The sequence below is a fragment of the Salminus brasiliensis genome, chromosome 16, assembly GCF_030463535.1.
Source record: "Salminus brasiliensis chromosome 16, fSalBra1.hap2, whole genome shotgun sequence".
NCBI classification, from domain to species: Eukaryota; Metazoa; Chordata; class Actinopteri; order Characiformes; family Bryconidae; genus Salminus; species Salminus brasiliensis.
In genome coordinates this window covers 31,428,683-31,449,542 of record NC_132893.1, presented here as the reverse complement: position 1 = coordinate 31,449,542, position 20,860 = coordinate 31,428,683, and the positions used below count along the sequence as shown (strand labels likewise).

Genomic DNA, 20,860 nt, shown 5'->3' with positions numbered 1-20,860 from the left:
ACAATAGGGCTCTCTGAAGCAGATAAACATGAACCTGTTGGCACCATGCTGCCTAATGTCAGACGTGGGCTAGAGGGGGAATAAAGGAGTTTGGGATGAGGTGGGGTGGTGATCATCCAACATTCTGACCTCACTAACGCTCTTGTCACTGAATACAATCAGATTCTCACAGCAATGCTTTAAAATCTGTTAGAAAGCAGTCTTCCCTGGTGAGTAGAGACAGTTGCTCCAACAAAGGCAAAATTGACCTTTTTTGTGTTTGTTTTATATACTTTTGATTTAAGAAGAAACCATGAATGCACAGGTGTCTCAATACTTTTGTCCATATAGTGTTTTTAAGTTCTGAAAACATCCCTCACTAACACCAGTATATTTAAAATATGCAATGATCGGCTGTAATGCTTGGCCTTCTGATTGGACAATCCTATTCATTCAACTTTGAGTATGTGTTTATATGTCTCTTGCTCTCTCTCTCTCTTTCTCAGACTGCTGGACCCTCAGAGCAGCACAGAGATCTCAAACTATCCCATCTACAAAATCCTGTTTTGCGTACGTGGGCATGATGGAACACCAGAGAGTGACTGTTTCGCTTTCACTGAGAGCCACTACAACGCTGAGATCTTCCGCATCCATGTCTTCCGCTGCGAGATCCAAGAAGCGGTGAGACACACACACACACAAACACACACACAAGCACAGTATAGTGTCGAGAGTTGTACCAGCAGACACACTGTCAGTGTGATGTTGATACCTTCATGTTCCTGATTGTGTCAGCATATAGGAATGCATGTACGGGAAAATGAAGAATGGTAGAGAGTGACGGGTGGCATTTTGATCGATCAGCCATAACATTAAGGGAAAAGCATTATTATTATTTTATCTACTCCTTGAGAGCCAAATTGCAGTGTCTAGACAACTGAGGTCAGAGCATCTCTGTTTTGTGGGGTTTTCCTGGTATGCTTAGTCAGTACCTACCAAAAGTGCCTGTGAAAAGGACAACCAATAAACCAGCAACAGGGTCTTGAGCTGCTAAGGCTCATCGATGCAATCCATGGAGGTCCTACCTTACAACTTACAACACTAAAAAAGATCTGCTGCTAATGTTTTCTTCATAGATACCAAAGAACACCTTCAGAGGTCTTGTGGAGTCCATGCAATTGTTCAGGTCTGTTGTGGCAACCCAAGGGTGGACAACTAAATATTAGGCAGGTGGTGTTAATGTTATGGTTGATAGGCGCATATATACATATCTCCTTCTTAACCTTCAGTAACTATTAGTTTTAAACCAAGCATTTCTATTGGTCTGCTTATCATGAAACTTTGGCAATCGATTTGTCAAATACACAATATGTCAAAAAGTGAAAAGCAGCAATAACAGATATAAAAATATATGCTAATATAATTAAATGATACCCACATCCCCATTAGTAGGATTATGGATCAAATGAGCAGGACTTCTGTTTTTTCCTGAGTGGGCTAAAGCTCCTGTTGTGTGATAATTTACTCAGAAGGGGGCGCTCTAGTTGTTTCTGCTGCTGTTTTTGATGCCCAATCACAGTGGCTGCTTCGCTTCCTCATAACACACACACACATACATACACTGTGTCAGTGCAGGGCCTTGAAATGAGTTTTAACCCCCCTTGATGGTACAGCTAGTCTAATACTTCCAGAGACTAGAACATTGGGGTGAGATATGATGTGGTATGAGTTTGTGCATTGTGATTAAGGAGACCTCTCACAGTGCATATGAGCAAGAGGTAGCTTAGCTTCATCATATCCCTGCAAACAGCATCAGCACATCTAACACACACACAGGGGCTGTTAATGAACACAGATGAGCTTGAGGTGCCTGCCCATCTGCCCATGCCTGCACATCACACTGTATAGTCGTTCCTCTGATCATCTGGGCGTGTGTGTGTGTGTGTGTGTGTGTGCGTGCGCCTCTCTGCAACACAGGTCAGCAGAATTCTGTACAGCTTTGCCACAGCCTTCCGACGGTCAGCCAATAAGGCGCCGCTCTTGACGCAGGCAGCGCCGCTCACGCCCGACAGTGATGTCTTCACCTTCACCGTCAGCCTGGAGATCAAGGAGGATGATGGGAAGGGAACGTTCAGGTGAATCTCTTTGGCACGTCACACCCCTTCACGAGAGGGGGATCAGGTGCACCATCCGACAGCGTTAATTTTAACAACATAAAAATACAGCTTTACTATATAGACAAAAGTGTTGGGACGCCTGCTCATTCATTATTTCTTCTAAAATTAAGGTTAATAAAACCGGTCATCCTGCTTTTGTTGGAGTAAATGTCTCTACTGCTCAGGAAAGAAGACTTTCCACTAGATTTCAGAGCATTGCAGTGAGGATTTGATTGCATTTAGCCAAGAGCGTTGGTAAGGTCAGGAAGATGGAAGATCCCCATCACATAATTCCTAACTTATCCCAGAAATATTGGATGGAGCACCAACCATCATTCCAGAGCACACCGCTCAATGCTGGGGAGCTTTATACCCCTCTAGCCCACCTTTTGTATTAGGCAGCATGGTGCCAATAGGTTCATGTTAATGTGCTCCAGAGAGTCCTATTCTATTGGCAGTACTTCTCCACAGAGACTAGACGACAAGCTGTGTGTGGAAACAAAGGGTACACCTTAGCTGAATACATTCATTTGAAGAGGTGTCCACAAACATTTGGACACATAGTGTAGGATACTAATTTGCAGTTTATTAGTTCATTAAAAGCTCATCAGTAATTCCCAGCTTCGTAATCAGACTCAACCCCTTTCACAAAAGTGAATTAGTTAAAAAAATAAAAAATGAAATAAAAGAAATAATTATTTCTAACTGGGAGCCCCCTGAAGTCGTCTGCCCAGTTCAGCTGAAGGAAAAGTTAAAAATAGAAGAGAAAAGCCGCCTTTCTCTTTCTCACTGTCTGACTGTTTCTCAGTTAGAAGCGCAGACACATGCTTCCTCTAATTTATGATTCTTCACGTCCTCCCACAACGTCTTATGACAAAGAACTCTTTCACACCAGCTGCTCTTTCACACCTCTGCAGGATGTCACTGTACGTGTCCATGTCCATGTCTGTGTGAGCATGTGAGCACGTCTGTGCTTATTATGGCTAGATTTTACATGCTGGTTTCACTGTGTGCTTTCAGTAGCTGCATGCTACTTATGTAACACGGATGAGGTACACTGTATGGACAAAAGTATTGGGACACCTGCTCATCCATTCTTTCTTCTGAAATCAAGAGTGTTGAAACAGTTTCTTTGATGCTTCAATGCTTTCTATGACCAAGACTTTTAGTAAGGTCAGGATTTTTGGATGATCACCACCCCAACTCATCCCAAAAGCATCTAATATTCCAGAGAACACCTCTCTACTGCTCCACAGCTCAAAGCTGGAGCGCTACCCCCATGCTTTGTATAAGGCATGGGGCCAATAGGTTCTTGTTAATGTGCTCCAGAGAGTCCTATTCTATTGGCAGTGTTTCTGTGAAAACTTAAAAATATATATTTGACCAAATCCAAAATTCAAAATTGGCTAGTTCATTATTTAGATTTTTGCAGATTGGCATTATAGTTTTCTTCTACCTGCGGCTGATGTTTTTACACAGTTCAACCCTTCTAGGTACTTTAGTGATTTCTAGGCATATTTCTTTAATTTATAAAAAGTAATTCAAATAAAAATTATATTTAATATTTATATAAAATTGAAATATAAAAATGATTGTTTTATTTATTTCTTTATTTTTTTTAGTATTTGTTTCTGGCAATTTGGTGCTGCCAATTAACCCAGCTATTCATAAGCTCCCCCTAGCTCTAGCAATGCTCACAGCACTAGAAGGATAAGGACTTAACACATCTCCTCTGATGCATGTGAAGCCAGCCACCCTCTCTTTTCCAGCTACCACCGAAACAGCATTGCTGGGCAGCTCGGAGAAACGCATCTGGTCCCCAACTCCGCCATAAAGAGCGCATGGGCAATTGTGTTTTCACAGACTCCGGCCGCTGATGGCAAAGCGGCATGTCTTGGGATTCAAACTCTCGACCGCAGGGCCATAATGTCAATGCATTAGACCTGGGCCACTCAGAGCCCTCCAGTCTATTTGTTTTGTTTATCTAGGTTTTTTGGACATGGCTAAATCGGTCTGACTTTAATTGTACTGCATGAAAAACCTGTTAGAACCGGTTTCATGTCCCTAACAGAGCTCAGAGATCAGATATGATCGGTTTAAAATGGCACAAAAACACTTTGGAAGCTTCTGTGAAGTTTCTGAATGGAAGTGAATTATATGTGATGCTGCTTTGTTCGTCAGGCAAGGGCTGTCATTAGTGGTGTCCTGACGAGGCCTCATGCTTTGGCTCCGGTTGTCCTCAGTTTAGGAGGCTAAGGGTCGGCATGTGAGCATCACCACCAGCCACCAACACTTACAGGTTTGTTTTCTGTGTGAAAACAAATTCTGTCCTGAGGAACCAACCACTTGATTTACGTGTAAAAAAAAAAAAAAGGAAAAAAATGCCACTGGAAAATTGTTCTGCCACTATTTTACATTCGGTGGCAAAATAACATTAAACGCATTGCTTACACACACTGCGACTGACAGACAAAAATGTTACTTATAATGACTTTTTCCACCTTTTTGATCGTAGAAAAACATTCCAGGAGCCTAAAACATCTAGTTAGTTGTTTCAAGTGCCTTAACACACTGATGTCACAGCTGTGGATTAGTCTGCAGCGTGGGAATGGTAATTTCTAGTTCAGTTAAAAAGCAATAATGCAAATTCTGAGCGCTGTCATCAATCAGAGTGATGGCAAACTTTGATAAGGTCACATCTTTCATGGAAATATTCTATATGAAATTCCTGTTTAGTCCATTAAAGCAGCTTAATGTAGCATTTGTGCCTTAAAATAAGTCATGAAAGTCATTTCGACGCTCCACTGACCTGTAATAGTGAGAATAGTGTTTCCATCGTTGCTACTCGAGTCTCAGCACACCAGAAACTGCACTATATCTAAAGAAGCGGGCAGAAAAGCAATCTCCAGCTCTGGGCAGTGTTGCATAACTCTAGTCATTTTAGTGTAAAATCCTGTGGTATTGCTCTACCACCTCAGTACACATGCTTCTTGACCTTTCAGTGCCAGTTCTGCATCTCCCAGCTTGTTTAGAAATGCATGTGTAAGGCGTGTCCTTCAGTGATGGCTCAAATTTCAAATTTCACAACCCAACTCTAGGGGAGGCTTAGGTGCAAGAAAGGCCAGTTCTCACATAATGCTGCTTTAAAGAGCAAATATTGTTGTTATTATTATTGTTATACTGAGTAATAGAAGGTACTGGAAAAGTGCGGTTCTGTTTCTTGTGTTCATGTAGTCGTCATAGTGTGAGCTTCAGCTAATAGAAATCAACACCCAGTGTTGTCAGTACATGCTGCTGGACAGTACAATCAATATACCACCACAGTTTAAAGCAGCATTATGTGAGAATTTATATTTTCTCTTGCTTATTTGTTATTTATTTCAGGTTATTTACACATTTCTACCCCCCAAAGGCTGACCTTTTTACACAATTCAGGCCTTCTAGGTACTTATTGAGTGATTTCTAGGCAATTAATTTTTTTTTGTCAATTGCTTAATTCATAAAAAGTAATTCAAATAAAAACTGTTATTTGTTAGGGTTTTTTTTGAGTATTTCTTTTAGTATTTTTTATTTTTTAGTATTTGGTACTGCCAATTAACCCAGCTATTCATAGCTCCCCTAGCTCTAGCAATGCTCCCAACACAAGAAGGATAAGGAGTAATAGAAGGTACTGTAAAAGTGCGGTTCTGTTTCTTGTGTTCATGTAGTCGTCATAGTGTTTAAGCTTCAGCTAATAAAAATCAACACCCAGTGTTGTCAGTACATGCTGCTGGACAATACAATCAATATACCACCACAGTTTAAAGCAGCATTATGTGAGAATTGATATTTTCTTGCTTTTCTGACCTCCCCCTACAGTCACACCTCAACTAGAACACGTTTACATGCATTTCTGGACAAGCTGAGAGATACAGAACCGAGGTGGGAGAGTAATATTAGAGGATTAGGCAGCGTTACGCAGTTCTGACCGCTTCTCCAAAGTTACATAGTGCAGTTGGCAGCATTCCGATCCCATAGTAGCAACAATAAAGATGCCATGTCAGTGGAGCATCACTGCTCCATATGCATATAGCTACATATAGCTGCTTTAAATAATGCTATAGCTTACTGTTTTGGTATGTACTCTGTAGAGACAATGGCAGTAGTAGATAGATAGATAGACAGATAGATAGATAGATAGATAGATAGATCACTTTATTTATCCCACAGGGAAAGTCAGTTTTTACAGCAGCAAAATCAAACAAGAGAGCAGCATGATAGAGGCATAAAAGCGTAAAAAGTGATTGTAGTGCAGTAATAATGACATTAATATAATGTAATATACAGAATGAATTATGTGTAATGTAACATAATTAACATAATGTAACATAATTAGTTGTAACATAATTAGTAGTTGCAGATGCTTAACCACATTGAGTCCTCACTGCTGCATATATTTAATATGTTTTGTATATGTTTCTTGCAGCATGTAGCCGTTTACCATTAATCAAGAACAGAGTAAAGACAAGACTCATAGACAACACAGGAGCACTTTGTGAGAAGTGAAGCCTCTCCATGAAAGTGAATTATATGTGATGCTGCTTTGTTCATCTGGCACGCCTATTATTAGTGGTGTCCTGACGAGGCCTTATGCTTTGGCTCCAGTTGTCCTCAGTTTTCAAGGCTAAGGGTCAGCATGTGAGCATCACCACCCAGCCTACACACACAGTGCATGACAAGGTAGCAAGCATTGATTTTATGTTTATTCAAAGGGGTTCACAATTCAGCCCTTCTTGGTACTTTGTACTGAGTGACTTCTTCTAGGCACTTCAGACCTTTTTAGTAATTTGTTACATATATGTTATATATATATATGTGTGTGTGTGTGTGTGTGTGTGTGTGTGTGTATAAAATCAATCAATGTAAAAGGTTTTTAATCCAGGCCCATTTACAGCATTAGCAGACTAGCATTATGTTTGGTGAAGCGCTCTAACTGTGCTGTGTAATCTAGCCACACTAGATCGCTCCACTGAACGCTGTAGCTGTAAATCGTAATATTATCTAAGAGGTAACGTGAGTGAGATAGCAACTTGTTAAGTAACTAGAATTAAAACATATTGTTCATTTATTTAGAATACTTCTATATGCTTTATCACGGCCGTGCTGTTACTTCACCATAACTCAGCCCCTCCTGTTCCGTTGCTTTGAATATAATTTGATACAAATCAACCACCTGACAGTGTGGCTATAAAGAAAACCCAGTCCAGACATAAAATGTTATGATCACTGCGTCTGTAATTATCTCTGGTGAATGTACAGTACTTGCTGCTGGACAACACAATCAATATATCCACTCCAAAACGGCAGATTTAGGTACTTTTCCCTAATGTACACGGAGCAGGGCCAGTTCCAGTACTGACATTATTTCATTAGTAGTTTGGCAAGAAAGCCCCAGTTTTCCCCAGACCTCAGATATAGTCCAGTCTGGATATGATTGGTGGTTTATGAACTCTGGAAAGCCAATAATAATAATCATAATACAGGCGTGTGATGATTTGTCATACAATTTCTACAACACAATTTCCTGAAATATAATCTACCCTCGTAGCTTCAGTGTATCTACAATCTGCAGTTCAGATCCCACACATGTTTTCAGTGTCTGCAGGAAGGGGTAAAATAGTGGAGATGTGATTTTCAGAGCTGCTTCTTTAAATAGAGGATGCTGTATGTGTCATGTATCAGGGTTTGTACAGCCATTTTCTACATTGGTGTTTGTGGAAGGGTAAATGCAAGTTGGTGCCGCAAGTGTAAGGATTGATGGGGGTTTCATTAGCCTGCCACAGCTCGACACTTCCAAGTGTGTTTGGGGCTTTAACTGCAGGGAAGTGCTGCTTCAGCCTTTCCCCTTTCGACCTCTACAGGCTCTGTTTTGTAGATCGAGAGAGAGGTGGAGGCAGATTTTCCTACAGAATCAGCATCGCTATCACAGAGTTTAGAAATCAAGCCAGGTTTATTTTTAGGCCTTACCACCGAACCATGCTGAGCTCCTCACACCGTGTGGCGAGCATGGAGCATGTTTTTGTGTGTGAAAGAGTGAGATTAGGGAGGTTTGTGTGTGAGAGGAGAGGAAAGGGATTTACAGCAGGGTTTTCTTCTCATATCTATATATAAATATAACATATTTCTTCATATATATATATTATGCTGTATGTTCTTGTGTTAATGTGTTAGGGGATTGTATGACTAAAAAAAAAAAATGCTTTAATACACATTACAATCCACTGGTACTTGTCATCATCAGTGGCAGTACCACATTCTGTGTGTGTGTGTGTGTGTGTGTGTGTGTATATATATGTATGTATATATATATATATGTATGTATATGTATATATATATATATATATATATATATATATATATATATATATATATATACACACAGTACCATATACAGTGCAGACCATAGCCAGGAATACCTATTAACCAGTGACTGGATCTTCCAGACTTGTGTCCTTCCAGACATTCACTGCACTCAGGCGCTCTCCGTGTCACTAATTGTGAGAATACCATCAGTAATTGCAACAGTAGCGAGATGTTGTGGTATTGGCTGTATTAAGTCATGAAGGTGTTTATGATAGACTTTAACTGCCTCCCGGTGGTGCAGCGATTGCACTTTACCACTTGCCGGAGTCATCGTTTCCCAATGGCATCAACAACCTGTGGGGCACCACTTTTATGCCTTTGGGAGATGCACACTACTCGCCTCTTTGTACACCTTCACTACGAGGGCTCTTGAACAGAGATGCACCACCCTTCGGTCAGTTCACGTCGTCTGCCCATGATGATGGTTACTCTGCTACAACTGACTAGTGTGCTTGCTTATGTATACAGGCAGCAAACCCTGTGTCGGGTAACATCTGTGACGTCCCGGGCCAAGTTCATTCCAAACCAGGGGTGGTCATAATATTTTGATCTGACTGTGACCTTGAGCGGAGGGTGGTGGTATTGAAGGTGTACTGAGAAGGGACTTCTCGTACATTGAATGCCTCCCAACAGCAGAACAGTGGTTCTTCACAGGCCTTTGATGCCAGAGGGGAACGCCAACTCTGACGAGTGTTACAGACCATTCGACACCCCACAGTGGAGCAGCTAAACTCTATAATGAACACCTTTGTTCATCTGACACAGCTTTTTTTAGTAGTGTCCTAGCGAGACCTTATGCTTTGGCTCTGATTGTGCTCAGTTCTGGAGGCTAAGGGTCGACATGTGAGCATGACGACCATCCAGCCTACACAAACACTTACAGATTTATTTTCAGTGTGAAAACAGATTTTGACCAAAGTAACCAACCATTTCATTGTGTGTGAAATTTTATGTTTTCAGTGACTGGAAAAAAATCTCTCTCTCTCTTCTCTCTCTCTGAACAGTGTGGTGTCAAAGGACAAGGACAGGCAGAGCTTCAAGCTTCGTCCCGGGATGGACAAGAAGATCGTTATCTACGTCCAGCAGACCTCCAACAAAGAGCTGGCCATTGAGCGGTGTGTCTCCTGCAAACATGTTTTCAGACTACATTCACTGGCCACTTTATAAGAAACCCCTTCCTGGCAGCTCACTTTTGCTGGGATGTACAGTTATAGGATGTATAGAGCTGCTCTTGGCTGGGTATTTTTAGGTGGCTACCCATGTTCGTCCTAGTGGTGTGACACTGGTGCGTGTAAAAACTTCAACAACACTGTTGCTGTGCCATATACTTGTACAAATGCTGTGCACATCAGCACATCTTCGGCGACACTGAAAATAGCATGGTGAAGATGTTCCACCTCCTAAATAATACCTGGTCAACAGCGGCCCTTTGGTCAGAAACTGACCAGTGTAATTCTTTAGTTTTTAGTGGTGGTCTGGTTTTTGTTTAGATTTTTTTATGTCTGTATTTTCCAGGTGTTTCGGGCTGCTCTTAAGCCCAGGGAAAAATGTGCGGAACAGTGATATGCACCTGCTAGACCTGGTATGTGGTGCACAAATCAATCTGCTCATGACTGCTATCTGTAGCTCGATCTCTTCTCGTCTCATTTATTCTCCCATGTTTTCTTCTCGTCTCTTCTTCTTTTTTTCCTCGTCATGTCTCATGTATTCTGTTTTTTGTCTTCTCTGTCTTTTTTCTTGTATATTTTTTATATTCTTCTGCTATATTTTTATTGTATATATTTTTACTTCTCTTTACTGTTCTTTTCTCCTCTCATCTTTTCTCTTCTCTTTTTGTTTTCTCCTCTCCTCTTCTGTTTCTTCTCTTCTCCTCTTATCTCCTTCTCTCCTCTCCTCTTTTCTTCTCTCCTCTTATCTCGTATCTTTTTATTTTCTTCTCTTTACTGTTCTCTTCTCCTCTCATCTTTTTTCTCTTTTTGTCTTCATTACTCATTTCCTTGTCCTCTTCTCCTTCTTGTTCTCCTTCTATCTTCTTGTCTCCACTTCTCCTCTCATCTTTCCTTTCATCTCATCTCTCCTCTCGTCTTGTCTCGTCTTGCCTCTTCTGTTTGCATCATGTTTTTTCATTTTTTGGGTTCACCACTCTTTTCTACTGTTCTCATCTCCTCTTGTCTCCTCTCTTCTTCTCTCCTGTCCTCTGCTCTCTTCTGTAGGAGTCAATGGGGAAGAGTTCAGATGGTAAATCTTACATCATCACAGGGAGCTGGAATCCCAACACGCCTCAGTTTCAGGCCGTCAATGAGGAAACACCCAAAGGTACACAAACACAAACACGGGATAATTGTAGAAATTAACTTGTGTAGAAATTAACAGCAGCTTCTTCTTAACAATCAGTCAAACTGACGGGGAGTCGTGGTTTATATTGGATCTGTTTAGTAGCTGTTTTATGATGGTCCAGAAACTAGCTCTGGTTTACACTGATGGACCTTATGCTTCTGTGGTTCCTCATAAATGTAGTGGATCACATAAAGATTTGTATGCGCAGTTAGACTGCGGTTGATCATATTGACTTTGTGTGTTTGTGGGTAAAGATCATTTTGGGATGGACTGTCTGATTTGGGGATTGGATACATTTCTAAAAGATGAATTCTGTGTGTGTGTTTGGTGTAGATAAGTTCATGTACATGACGACGGCTGTGGACCTGGTGATCACGGAGGTGGAGGAGCCGGTACGTTTCCTGTTGGAAACGCGTGTCAGAGTGTGTTCGCCCACCGACAGGCTCTTCTGGCCGTTCAGCAAACGCAGCTACACTGAGACCTTCTACTTAAAACTGAGACAGGTGAACACACAGCACAGAGACGCCTCTTATGTTACATGACATACTGCGTTTGTATTTCCAACTTAATAAGCAAATTCCAGCCACTTTCATTCATTTACATTTACATTTATGGCATTTAGCAGACACTCTTATCCAGAGCGACTTACAAGGTTACTGGTATTACAGAGGTGGGTCAGTGTAGTGTTAGGAGTCTTGCCCAAGGACTCTTATTGGTGTAGCGCAGCATGGTCACCCAGACCGGGAATCGAACCCCAGTCTCCCACATGGTGTGGTAGCTCAGTGGCAGATAGTGGTGTTATCTGTTGCGCCACACCAACCACACATATATATCATTCCTGATATATAATTTATAAGCCATATTTCTTCCAGGTTTGTATAGATTTGCATCATTTGGGCATTGTTCTCTGTATTGTTTGGATATATCATGATGACTGGACAAGTAAAGTAAAATCGGTCACAAATCGGTCACAAAGTAATGTCAGAGAAATGCCTGAATAATGTCAAACACGGTATACCCAAGAACGTTACCTAGAGTTAGCATAGCATTATGCTCTTATTACAGGTTAAAATATTAAGCAATACAACCCACTAGGCTAAGCTTCATGTTGATTTAAGGTCGCACAGATGGATTTATTAATAGTACACAATAGCCTGAGTTACAGGATACAGGTAGACAATAAATAAAGTAATAAGGTTATAATACACATACAAGAGGCAATACCATATATGAATAACACCTATGAGTAAAACCACCTGTACAGCATAAAAAGGGAGATGAGAGTATAGCAAAAGAGAGACAGAGTAAGAGAGAGGTGAGGCCAGGGTGAAGGTCTGGGGTCCACTCAAATGCTAACTGCTCCATGAAAGGGGGCTAACAGGGTGGTATGCAGAGAAACAGATGGACTACAGTCTGGAATTCTAGGACTACAAATGGCATTAAGGCTGATTTGTAATCTTTTTGATTAAAAAATGCTTTCTCTCTTTGTCTTCTGCCATGTTCTCTCATGGACGTTGGATGTGCGTGTTGCTGGTTGTCTTGCTGTGGTAGCTGGAGAGGAAGAGTAACACCGATACACTGTATGAGGTGGTGAGTCTGGAAAGTGAGACAGAGAGGGAGAGGAAGAAAACCACAGCCAGTCCTGGCATCTTGTCTTCCGCGTCGCACGGCTCTATGGTGCCCTCACCACCTGAGGACGATGAGGAGGAAGGTGAGAACGCGCCACCCACACTTCCACACTCTCTTTATACTTCACACACACTCTCTCTTATTCTTCCCTTACTCAAATACTTGTATACACACTGTAAATGCTGTGGAGACCAGGGTAAAAGCTGAAAAAAGCCAGGGTAAACCTAGAGGTGAACCCACTTTGTCCAGTTGACATCCACATGAATGTCCTGTCCAGGGCTTCCCAAAAGCATGTTGTCCGGAACATCACACACTCTGTCCTCTGGCTTGCTCGGATTTCCTGTTCTGACACTTTCGGTGATGGACTAGGCTCAGCATAGCTGCTCTGTCCACTGTATCACAAGTGTTATAATACATTAGTCCTGTAAAGTTTAAAGCTTCTGTAACCTGAGCCACAGTAGCCCTTCTCTCACTACAGACCAGATGGTACCTTTGCTCCCCCCATGCACTGATGAGCATTGGCTGCCCAACTCTTGAACCAACTTGAACTACTATCAGATACTTCCCAGTGCTGGCCCAGAGCATCCCACAAACTTTGCCATTTTGGAGAGGGTCTGACTTTGCCTGGTGATAAATATTTGACCCTTGTCCAAATCACATTTCTTCATATCTGCCCATCTCTCCTGCATCCAGCACGTAGACTTTGAGAACCAACCGTAGAGTTACTGACTAATATATCCCAAACCTTGACATGACATGCACCTTTGATTCAACATAATCAGTGTTATTTACTTAATTAGTAAGTAGTCATAATGTTGTGGCTCATCCCTCAATGTACACAGTCATATCAGAATATTACGACCACCTTCCTAATAGTGGGAATATACACCCTTGGCTCAGATGACTGTGGAGAGACATTGTGGCACAGACTGTATTGGGTGTATATAGGTGTCCATTATAAAGGTGAGCTGCTTCACAGTGGGACGATTGCTCTGTACCCCTCCATTCTCTGTACGCCTTCACTATGGTGGTTAGCGGTTCCTGAGATGCTACCACCCTTCGCCCAGTACCCTGTTATTATGCCCTTTTGGACATCAGTTACATCACATTCATTGCTTGTGACGATGGTTTTGCACTCTCTCAGCTGACCGTGTGCTTGCTTATTAATACATTCAGGAAACCCCGTCAGGTGACCTCTGTGGCGTCCCGGGCAGAGTTCGTTCCAAACCGAGGGTGGTTGTAATATTCTGATATGACCGTGACAGTAGGGCAAGGGAGGTAGCATTTTGGAAACCGGCAACTTTGTGGAATGTTCTAGAGTGAAGGAGACTTCTTACATCCTGAGTGTCTCCCAGTTGCATAACAGTGGTGCCACACAGGCCATGTTGATGCCAGAGCAATCAACACTCCCCTGTAGAGCAGTTAACCTCTATAATGAACACCTTCCTGCATCTAATACAGTTCGTAACCATAAACCATACACTTTACCATGTGTGAAAGGCTTAAGGCATCAGGAGATCCTTTCTTCTCAGCTCTCCTTATATGATAGACTAGCTGTGGCAGTGACATCATTAACACTCTCGGCTGTCCACCATTACAGGTGCAAGTCTTCAACCGAACAGATTTTAGCTGTGTTTCCGAGCTGGATTACTCGCTGGTAGTTGAGGACAGGTCGACAGCAGGCTTGATGTTTGCCATGATCTGTGTATGATGTATGTAGGTTATTCTGATCCTGAGTTATGAAGCCTAGAATATCGGCGGTGCAGGAATGGGGTTCAGTGAATGGATCGGTCCTATGAATCTTCCTAATTTTGTTAGTATCGGGACCCATATCTGACCCTAGTACCGAATCGGCGCATCCCTACCTGCTAGTGTCATCCGATCCAAGGGTAGTTATTCCCATCATTAGGTAGGTGGTCATAATATTCTGATAGGACTGTGTATTTATGGTGTAATAAGGGTATTTGTTTCTTACTTAATAGAAAACGAATATGAAAATTAACACTAGCAAGAGTAAGGAAGCAAGGTCCCTGTATATCTCAGACACTCAGATTTCACTCTCTCTCTCTTTCTCTGCTTTAGACAATGATGAGCCGCTGCTGAGTGGTTCTGGTGACGTGTCTAAGGAGTGCGCTGAGAAGATTCTGGAGACGTGGGGAGACCTGCTGTCCAAATGGTGAGTGTTTAAAAACAGCTCTCCCATACCCCTCATTCTCCAGGCCCCTCCCTCAGACTCAGTAACCCCTTCTCCAAGAGGTTCCACGGCCCCTCTTCCAGCCACCAAACGCGTGTGGTGCTTCGACATCTAAATATTTAATAACAAAAGGCGGCAGCATGCGCATCCAGCCTGTACGCCTTTGACTTGAATACGCCATTTTTTCCTTTTTTGGCTTTCTTTTCCCATCTGAATGCGAGCTGAATGCTAAATGTTCCAACTTTAGCTGTTAAACAGTCCTTCTGGCTTTTCTGCCTGCTCCTTGCGGGGCTGCTGTGTGCTAAATGGAGGGTGCAGGATCTGGGTGAAGAATAGTAACTTCTCTGTGCAGAAAAATGAAGCTTTCCTCTGAGGTTATTGAGTTCAGCTTGTTGGTGCTGGGCTCTGCTGCATTGTCCTTGAGCAGCACACCTTATGCAACACAGATGCATCAGCACAAGTGGTCCTCAGACCTGGTCCTGGAGGCTCACTGTCCTGCACATTTTAGTGTTTCTCCTGCTCCCAGCAACACCTGACCCCACTAATAAACTCATCAATGAGCGCAACTCTTTAACTGAGTTGAAGTGGGTGTGTCAAAGCAGGGGAAACAAAAGAATTTACAGGGTCCAAATTGGAAGAGTATCTGGCGTAACTTATCTCTCACCTCCAAATATTTACCTCAGATATGAATTCAGTATAAAATTAGACACATGGTGTACTGTACTCCTTCTGCTTGTGAGGTTATTGCAGATTTTGGAGGTCTGTAAACGCTAATATGATGAAAATCTGAAATTTCAATTATGTGCCAAACCCTGCCCTTGGTTTCTTAAATGGTGGTAACGCTTTTACAGGAAATTTATCTAGAACACTGTTCTGTGAGTTCACTGCAGCAGGTTATTCAGTATTGCTTAACCCCCAATTCTAATATACAGAGGTTATGGTTTCTCAGTGTCATTAAACTTGTGACTTTTGAAGACATAAATCCCAGCCATAACTTCCCAGGGCTGAAATAACTTCTGCTGTTGAAGATAATTATTTTTATATATGTATAACATGTAAGGTTTGTTTATATGTATGATTTTGCCCCTTTATTTATTTATTTATTTGAATTTTTTAGGGTATGCTTGTTTGTCTTCTCCTGAATTGTCATTAGCTTCATTAGTTTGTGCTCATTAGAGCACAAAAAAAATGCAGGGTAGAGGACTTCCGGGACCGGGGTTGAGGACCACTGCATTAACACAATGCCTCAGTCTATCATTTTATTTAGTTCACATTTATATGTTTGGGTTTTTGGCCAACTTTGGTATCATTAAGCGAACAATTCTGGCAGTTCCAATATCATTCATCTTTTGTACTCATAGCAGAAAATACAAGGAATCTGGTCTGGATAAAATAACGGAAATTCATGAATCTGATCTGATTCTGTGAGAAATCTAGTCGAAATATAAGAGAATTGTTTACAGCACTAACTGTAAAAGCCAGGATTATAGTATTTCACTGTATGGACAAAAGTATTTGGACACCTGTTCAGCATAACAAAAAAAAAGTTTATCCTGCTTTTGTTGAGTAACTGTCTATTGGAGCATTGCTGTGAGGATTTGATTGATTTATTACCCCCGTTTTTGTCATTTGAAATAGCCTAATTGTGCATGTTTTGTGGTGGAAAACCTTGTTTTTTCAAATGGTAACTTTACGTTTACGTTGGTGTGGCGCAACAGATAACACCACTACCTGCCAGTGAGTTACCGCACCATGTGGGAGACTGGGGTTCGATTCCCGGTCTGGGTCACTATGTTCCGCTACACCAATAAGAGTCCTTGGGCAAGACTCCTAACACTACATTGGCCCACCTCTGTAATACCAGTAACCTTGTAAGTCGCTTTGGATAAGAGCGTCAGCTAAATGCCATAAATGTAAATGTAAAAGTGTCTTAACTTTCATTCAGTGTAATTCTGGAGCATTTCTATTGGTCCAGTAATCATGAAATTTTGACACAAATTTTGTTAAAGATGTAATGGGGCAGTTTGAGTGAGCTTGAGTAATAATATTCAGTGGAAAATAGCTGATTATAACGGTTTCGTCATTTTTACTGGCCGGTCAGCCTTATCAGCTGACACTCAGAGTCTCGGGTGAGGACCTGAATATGGGAAAGCAGCATTGTGGCCTATGTGCAGCCATTTAAGCAAAGCAGGAGCGGATCGAATGCTGCAGTTTGAGAGACGTCTCTGGCCCTCTGTCCCCTCCACATTCCTCTTTTTCACTGACAGGACCACAGACAAGACGTACACAGTCACACACAGTCTCTCTCTCTCTCTCTCTCTCTCTCACACACACACACACAGGCCTTTCTAATTTGAGAACTCATTCATGGGAGGGAAATGAGGGGGATATTTTAAGAAAAGAGAAAAAGAGGTGGGGGTGGACAGAGGAAGAAAGGAAGAAAGACGGACAGAGCGAGGGGAGAGAGAGAGAGAGAGAGAGGAGGGGGAGCGGGAGCAAAGGAGGATGGTCAGATAAGGGTCTTATTAAGATTATTTCCTGCCTCCATTACTCTCATTGTTCTTAATCAAAACCTCGAGATGAATTCAATTAAAAAGCTCAGGAATTTAATTACAGACTCACGGCTGGCTCTGCACCAAATGGCTTGGAACCGCGCATGCATGCGTGTGTGTGTGTGTTTGTGTGTGTGTATGTTGGTCACATCTGCATGTCTATCGCTGTTCTTGTTTCTCTTCTTCCGAGCCCCTGGCTTTCCTTGTTTTGGAAACAAAGCATGCAATTGCTGTGCTTTGTCCCTAATTGCCATTGAATCAAGCATCTGCACTTCATGACTCATTCTGCACTCTGAAGAACAGAGCTTCCGCGTAGTGGCCTTCGTTTTCAATGCATTACTGCAGTCTGGATGTGAAGTGCTGGCTTTGATCCAATATAAAATCTTAAGTGGGATCCCGACTATACCGTTATACCACCTCAAATAGTACAGCAGAGTTTGTTAATATTAAAACCGAAAAATGACCAAATAGAACGTTCAGTCTGCTCATAGGATATCAAAGGGAACGCTGCACAGCTGCAATCGTTCATTAAATACTAAGCCATCAATCTGACCATTATTAACCACACTGCTCTGAATCAGGAGAGAGATGCTGGGTAGCATTAGCTTAGCTAGCAGGATAGCAGTTTGCTCACCACAGAACTAATTCAGTCTTGAGAACGACTCGAGCGAATTTTAAGGTCCCCCTTATAGTCTTGGATCTGTAGCCCACTCGCTAAGCTAGCCTTTGCTTAACTAACTCGGCCACAGTTCCATTCAGGTGTTGGAACAGCCCAGTTCTGAGCACCGACCCAAGCGTTGATGATTAAAACCTTGTGTCTGAGGAGTGAAGTTAAGCGACTGGTGTGGAGAGTCACAGAAAGGTGAACTGAGAGACTCGTAGACTTGGTTACGTTAGCTAGCAGGCTAAACACCACAGCACAGGCCGTGTTCTGGCGAACCGAGGCTCAAATCAGATCCGTTTTGAGGATCGAGCCTCACATAGGAGAGCACGGAGTTGAATGAAAGATCTTAGGAGGGTTTCCACTGCCTCATCCTTGCTCTGTCTTTTAGCCAAACTCGGCATCGATAAACTTGCATTGCTGGGATTTAAGAGTTCTGTTCAGCAGCTGGTGCGCACCACACCAGATGAGCTTGACCACTGTGCCGTTTTGACCCCAAAAATGGAGATGATTCTCATTTTGCAGTGAACTTTATCACTTATAACTTTATACTTTTTATTTATTATTTAGATATATATAAAAATAAAGAAATGCACGGTTATCTCACTCAATAAACCCGCAAAGGAGGCGTCAGATGAGAGGAATACAAATGATTATTATCTTCTAAATATCATCCCCACTTCAGAGAACCCAAAAAAGAATCAGTGCTCAGGTCACCTGAACTATGTGAATGCAGCTGAGAGGGAAGGAAGCAATGTGACTTGCCGATATGCCCTCGGAATGGCCGAATGGTCGGGCATGTGTTGCAGAAGTCGAGCCATGCTGAACTTCCCTGGAGGGGAATAAATACTACTTCCTCTTACATTACACTCAAAGCTTGCCTTGTTGCAAGGTACCATGGCTTGCACAACCACTGTATTCTGTGAGTAAACACAAAAAGACTGAATACACAAAGCATTGGTCATATCATAGTCACGAGTGAGACGGGTCAGGCTATCTCTGTGTAAATTTGCAGAGCGCCTGTTCCAGCTGAAAATAGCCGCCTTTTCTTACGTTTGCCTGACCCTCAGCCTGATTGTCCTTCAGTGCCTTTTCTATTTTGTCTTTGTCTTTTCAGTACAGGAACTGCAGTGATTTCCCTGCGCTAACGCACCCACTTCATAGCTCAGGGAGCCCTTGTTCGTGAACTGGGCCCAGTTTCCCAGAAGCATCTTGGTGTTAAGATCATCTTAGAGAGAGATTACTGTGATGTTCTCTTGACCATTTAAGAATTGTAATTGGGCTTAGATGCTTTTGGGAAAGTTCGAAGACTCCATGGCAGGGGTAGTCCACTGATCTGCAATCTGTGCCTTTTCATAACACTGGATTGGACTGGATTGGACAGTATTCTTACTATGATATTTTGAGATGTCCAAATTGGAATTTGGGTCCAGGAGCCAGATTCAGAGAAGTGTCTTAAGAAAGACACTCATCTTAGCTTTGCTTTTTATTTCTCTTAACTTTGTACTTAAAGAAGTTAAATAAAAAGCTACTCTTAAAAAATCTTCGTTTATTTTCGCTAACTTTTCTCTTATAATGTTTAAAACTGAAAACTGCTCTGTTCTCATGGTCGCCTCATTATAAAATTGTCAGATGAAATCATTTGTTCCATAATTTAACAAGATTAAAAGTGGAGATGGTTATTAAAATACTGTTAGTAAAAGGTAAAGGTGCATGTATTTGTCACTGTACCATGTACAGCGAAATGTCCTCCACGTTTTGCCCATCTGTGGTAGTGAACACACACACACACCCACACACACACACACACACTCCAAAACCCGGGTGAAGGGCCTTGCTCAAAGGCCCAACAGTGACAGCTTGCCGAGCCCGGATATCGAACCCACTACCCTGTTGTCAATAGCGCTTAGACTGTTTTTAGTGCTGGTGTGGTCCATATACTGGGTATTGAACCAGTGATCTTCTGATGACCGTGACAGCGGGCTAGTCCACTGGACCACTCTGGGCAGTGGTGTTGGGACAGTGATGGCTCAGCGGTTAGAGCTCCGTGCTATTGATGACAGGGTTGTGGGTTCAATACCCGGGCTCGCCAAGCTGCCACTGCTAGGCCCGTGAGCAAGGCCCTCCCACATCACCCTCTCTGCTCTCTGGGCGCTGGAGTTAGCTGCCCACTGCTCTGGGTGTGTGCTCACTGCCCCTAGTTCGCTAGTGTGTGTCTCGTCTTCAGTTTTGCTTTCCACTGCACAGATTTAACAGAATAACAGAAAATTATCTATTGGGTAATTCCAATAAAGAAAATAAATGCATTGTTGTAAATAACATCTTTAAACATCACATTGTTTCAGTCACAGTGTTGTAAATTGTAAATTCCAGCTGTAAATTCTAGCTGTAAATGCAGAATTTAAGGCTTTTAAAGATTTAAAGGCTTTGTGAATTCAAGCCCATGTTTTGGAGCCCATATAAGCCATATAATATGTATGTTTTCTGTAATCTGTCATCAGTGTTAACCTGTAATACACAGTGTCAGTGATTGACCTTCTAATCTATACCTTATTTCTGTTAATCTCAGGCACATGAACCTGGCGGTGCGCCCCAAGCAGCTGCCCGCACTCGTTCGCAGCGGCGTCCCCGAAGCCCTCAGAGGTGAGGTGTGGCAGCTTCTGGCCGGTTGCCATAATAACGATCATCAGGTGGAGGAGTACCGGACGCTCATTACCAAGGTAAACCTCTGACCCTGGCCAAATTTGACCCCTTCTTGCCCAAACTAGTTTTCAGACATTCATTAAAATGTTATTTTATTTTTTGCCGTATTGTGATTGGATTTCTGTCCATCAGTGTCAGAATAAGAAAGAGGTTTATTCAATATACACTGCTCTCTGAAATCAGCAGCATTCATCCTTTTGTGTTTTACTGAAGTTATTTAACACATTTTTATAGATTGAGGACCTAT

General features: G+C 42.2%; 1 protein-coding gene across 5 annotated transcripts in view; it reads left to right on the top strand.

The window, feature by feature from the left end:
- Window positions 1-20,860, top strand: part of rabgap1 (RAB GTPase activating protein 1) — a 119,762-nt gene that overhangs the window by 25,843 nt on the left and 73,059 nt on the right. For all 5 annotated transcript variants that reach the window (XM_072658804.1, XM_072658803.1, XM_072658801.1 and 2 more), the window contains 9 exons: window positions 486-660; window positions 1,957-2,114; window positions 9,542-9,652; window positions 10,053-10,119; window positions 10,751-10,853; window positions 11,208-11,377; window positions 12,426-12,585; window positions 14,586-14,679; window positions 20,480-20,630. In XM_072658804.1, coding sequence (XP_072514905.1) covers window positions 486-660; window positions 1,957-2,114; window positions 9,542-9,652; window positions 10,053-10,119; window positions 10,751-10,853; window positions 11,208-11,377; window positions 12,426-12,585; window positions 14,586-14,679; window positions 20,480-20,630 — 1,189 coding nt within the window. The remainder of the gene's footprint in view (window positions 1-485; window positions 661-1,956; window positions 2,115-9,541; window positions 9,653-10,052; window positions 10,120-10,750; window positions 10,854-11,207; window positions 11,378-12,425; window positions 12,586-14,585; window positions 14,680-20,479; window positions 20,631-20,860) is intronic.